The sequence below is a fragment of the Hipposideros armiger genome, unplaced genomic scaffold, assembly GCF_001890085.2.
Source record: "Hipposideros armiger isolate ML-2016 unplaced genomic scaffold, ASM189008v1 scaffold_93, whole genome shotgun sequence".
In the NCBI taxonomy this organism is placed as follows: Eukaryota; Metazoa; Chordata; class Mammalia; order Chiroptera; family Hipposideridae; genus Hipposideros; species Hipposideros armiger.
In genome coordinates, this window is record NW_017731443.1 from 2,626,267 (window position 1) to 2,629,329 (window position 3,063).

Genomic DNA, 3,063 nt, shown 5'->3' on the forward strand with positions numbered 1-3,063 from the left:
CTGGCCTGGGCGGTGCTGTTGTCCAGGAGGGGCACCCAGCAGCGGTGGCTGGGCACGGCGGCCGAGAAGTTGTCCAGCATGTTGTGCGTGGTAAGCCACATGATGGGGACCACCAAGGCCACTGTCTGCAGAACCTGGAACCGGCCTAGGCTGCCCACTTGGTCCAGTAGTTCAGAAAAGGCCATTGAGCCCCCCAACGGCCCACTGGAGCTGCCCGCGTCACAGAGGACCAAAGGGCCAACGGCGGGAGCCTACTTCCCCTGCGGCACCACAGGCTTCAGAAGCCAGGCAGCCTTGAGCATGGCAGCGGCCCCAGCTTCGCTGACTTGGAGGCCAGCCGCTGTCACTCAGGGTGGCTCCGACTGGGACCCAAGGCTGCGTGGTGGGACCCTGAAGCCACTGGCATCTCCCCAAAGATGCAGCTTCCCCTGGACCTCTGGGAGGAGCTGAATTTGAGAGGTGGGAAAAGTGGAGACTGAAGTCTCGCAGACTGGAATTAAACTGTGACCAGGTGGCATTTATGGAGTAGAGGTTAGTAATCATTTCCTCAGTCAAAGTTTAACCCAGCTCTGAGGGAGGCTGGAGGCCTGGCCAGGCAGCCTGGTCTCTGATGGGTATGAGGGAGGCCTTGGCTCGGCACTGGGATGTGTGCGGCTGCTGCCGCCCTCGCAGCACCCCTGCCTGCTTCACTGCTGGTGTGGGCCTGGAGCGACATCTGGTGCACTGTGAAGACCTCTGTGTGTGTGTGTGTGTGTGTGTGTGTGTGTGTGACATGAGTCACCAGCAGCCATCTTAACACCATACCTCCCAGCCAGTGTGGCCTAGCCCCCTACCCATGGTCCTCACTTCTACTCATCTGCTGTCATTGATGCCTGTCCCCCCTTTGCTGTCACCCTCTCCTGAGCCCTCTATGGGACTTTCCAATGTCACCAGACACCTTCTTCAGGCAGTGCCCTCAGCCTGGAATACTGTCTCTAGCCTCATCCTTGGGCCACATCCTGCATGTACTACAAGCGCCTCCTCCTCCAGGGAGCCCTCCTTGCTTATTTGTGCCTCTCTACCCTGGAAGTCAGCAGTGAGCCCATCTTCACACTGCTAGCACCCTTCTATTGTTGTCCAGCTGGTCTCATTCCACCCAGTGCCTGGGAGAACAGGGAACCTTCTTTGGAGCACCCTTGAAACCCAGCACTAACAAGGACAACACACCGAGGTTCCGTGATGACTTGCTTCAGCTGGTTTGAAAAACAGCTTGCATTTTTTTCTCCTGATTATAAAATTAATGTACACGCCTTCCAAAAAAACTCAGAAAATGTTGAAAGGTATAAGGAAAACAAAGGTCACGTCTAAACTTTTACACCAGCCAGCAATCACCACCATTAACACCGTGGTGCAAATAGTTCCTGACTCTGCTTTAGTCCCTGGTATGTTCACTTCATCAGCCTGGGCTGCAAACTAAGCTTACTGCTCTTTTTTGTGAAATCCGAATGAAAAGCTTCTGACTTTTCCCCAGTGATTCTAACCCATCCACAGTTATTATGGTTACTGTCATGTTGGGACTTCACATTTTCTTCTTTACCATATTTTCTCTTTACATCTTTGTTTCCTTCCTTGTTCCAATTTTCTATGGAATCCACTGCGTTTTCTTGCTCTGTTTGTCTTCCATCCATCCTGCTTTGGCAATGGGACTTTTTATTTATGTTAGCTTTATATTTGAACCCACAAACTAGGAGCTACCGCATATTTTATACCATCTCCTCTCTTCAACTGCCTCCCCCCACCCCGTCTTTCATCCTCTCTCAGTAGATGTCCCTTCCCCTAATTTCACTAAGAAAATAGAAGCCATCAGAAGCCAACCGTCTGGTTCTCTTGCCAGCCCATCTGCCTCGGTGCCCCCACATTCTGCCTTCCCTTCTGCCACTGTAAATGCCCTGTGTGCGCCTCCTCATCCTGGCCAGCCCCTCACTGTGTGCCCTGCAGCCCACCCCCTCCACCTGCTCAAGTCTTCCGTCTCCCCTGGCATCTGTCTTTCCTTCCCTCCTGGACAATTCCTGTCAATGACAAATAAGCTGTTTTTCCTCCAATCCTCAAAAAAGTCCCCCTCCTTTCCAGCCCCTCTTCTCTCGTCAGTGGCCACCCATTTCTCAGTTTCATTTACAGCACAATTACATGAAAGCATTACCAACACTCATCTCCAGTTTCTCTCTTCCCTTTTTTTTTTTAAAAAAAAAGATTTTACTGGGGAATTAGAGAAGGGGAACATTGTGTTTTTCCCCGGACCCATCAACTCCAAGTCAAGTCGTTGTTCTTGTATGTTAGTTGTGGAGGGTGCAAGCTCAGCTCTAAATCCAGTTGCTGCTTTCAGTCTGGTTGCGGGCGGGGGGAGGGGAGGACCGGGTGGGGGGGTGTAGTCTACCATCCCATGCAGGAGTCAAACTGGCAACCTTGTTGCACACTGAGCCGGCAGCTCAGCTCTGGCGCAGCTCACTGGCCCATGTGGGAATTGAACTGGCAACCCTGTTGCTCAGAGCTCACGCTCTTAACCAACTGAGCCACTGGGCTGGCCCCCACTTTAACCATTTTTTAACAGGCCTAATAAACGTCTCACATTTACCATGTCCAAAGCCGAATTCCCTGCTCAATGTGCTTCTCTCATGGCTTTCCCCATCTCAGCTTTTGTCTTGCTCAGGACAGTGCCCTGGAGTCATCCCTGACCTCTCTCTTCCTTTCACACCTGTGTGCCATTGGCCAGGAAGTCCTGCTGGCTCTACCTTCAAAACGCGCCTTACCAACTCCACTGCTACCACCGTGGCCCAGACCACGGTTCTGTTTCTCCTGGGTCATTGCAGTGGCCTCTTCTTTGGCCTCCTTGCCTCCCCACCTGTGAGCCTTTGCGGTTTATTGTCTACGCGCAGATGGAGGGGCTCTGTTTTCCTTCCATCAGACCATGTCACTGCTGTGCTCGGAACCTGGCAATGTCTCATCTCACAGCACGTGAGAGCCGAAGCCCTTACCATGAGCGGCCCTCTCCCACGGCTCGAGGCTCATCTCCTCGCTGCCAAGTTT

General features: G+C 52.8%; 1 protein-coding gene across 1 annotated transcript in view; it reads right to left on the reverse strand.

Annotated features, from left to right (window-relative positions):
- Positions 1-496, reverse strand: part of LOC109384150 (solute carrier family 22 member 12-like) — a 19,285-nt gene extending 18,789 nt beyond the window's left edge. The window contains exon 1 of the mRNA XM_019645188.1: positions 6-496. Coding sequence (XP_019500733.1) covers positions 6-185 — 180 coding nt within the window. The 5' untranslated portion in view covers positions 186-496. The remainder of the gene's footprint in view (positions 1-5) is intronic.
- Between the last annotated feature and the right edge of the window lie 2,567 nt (positions 497-3,063).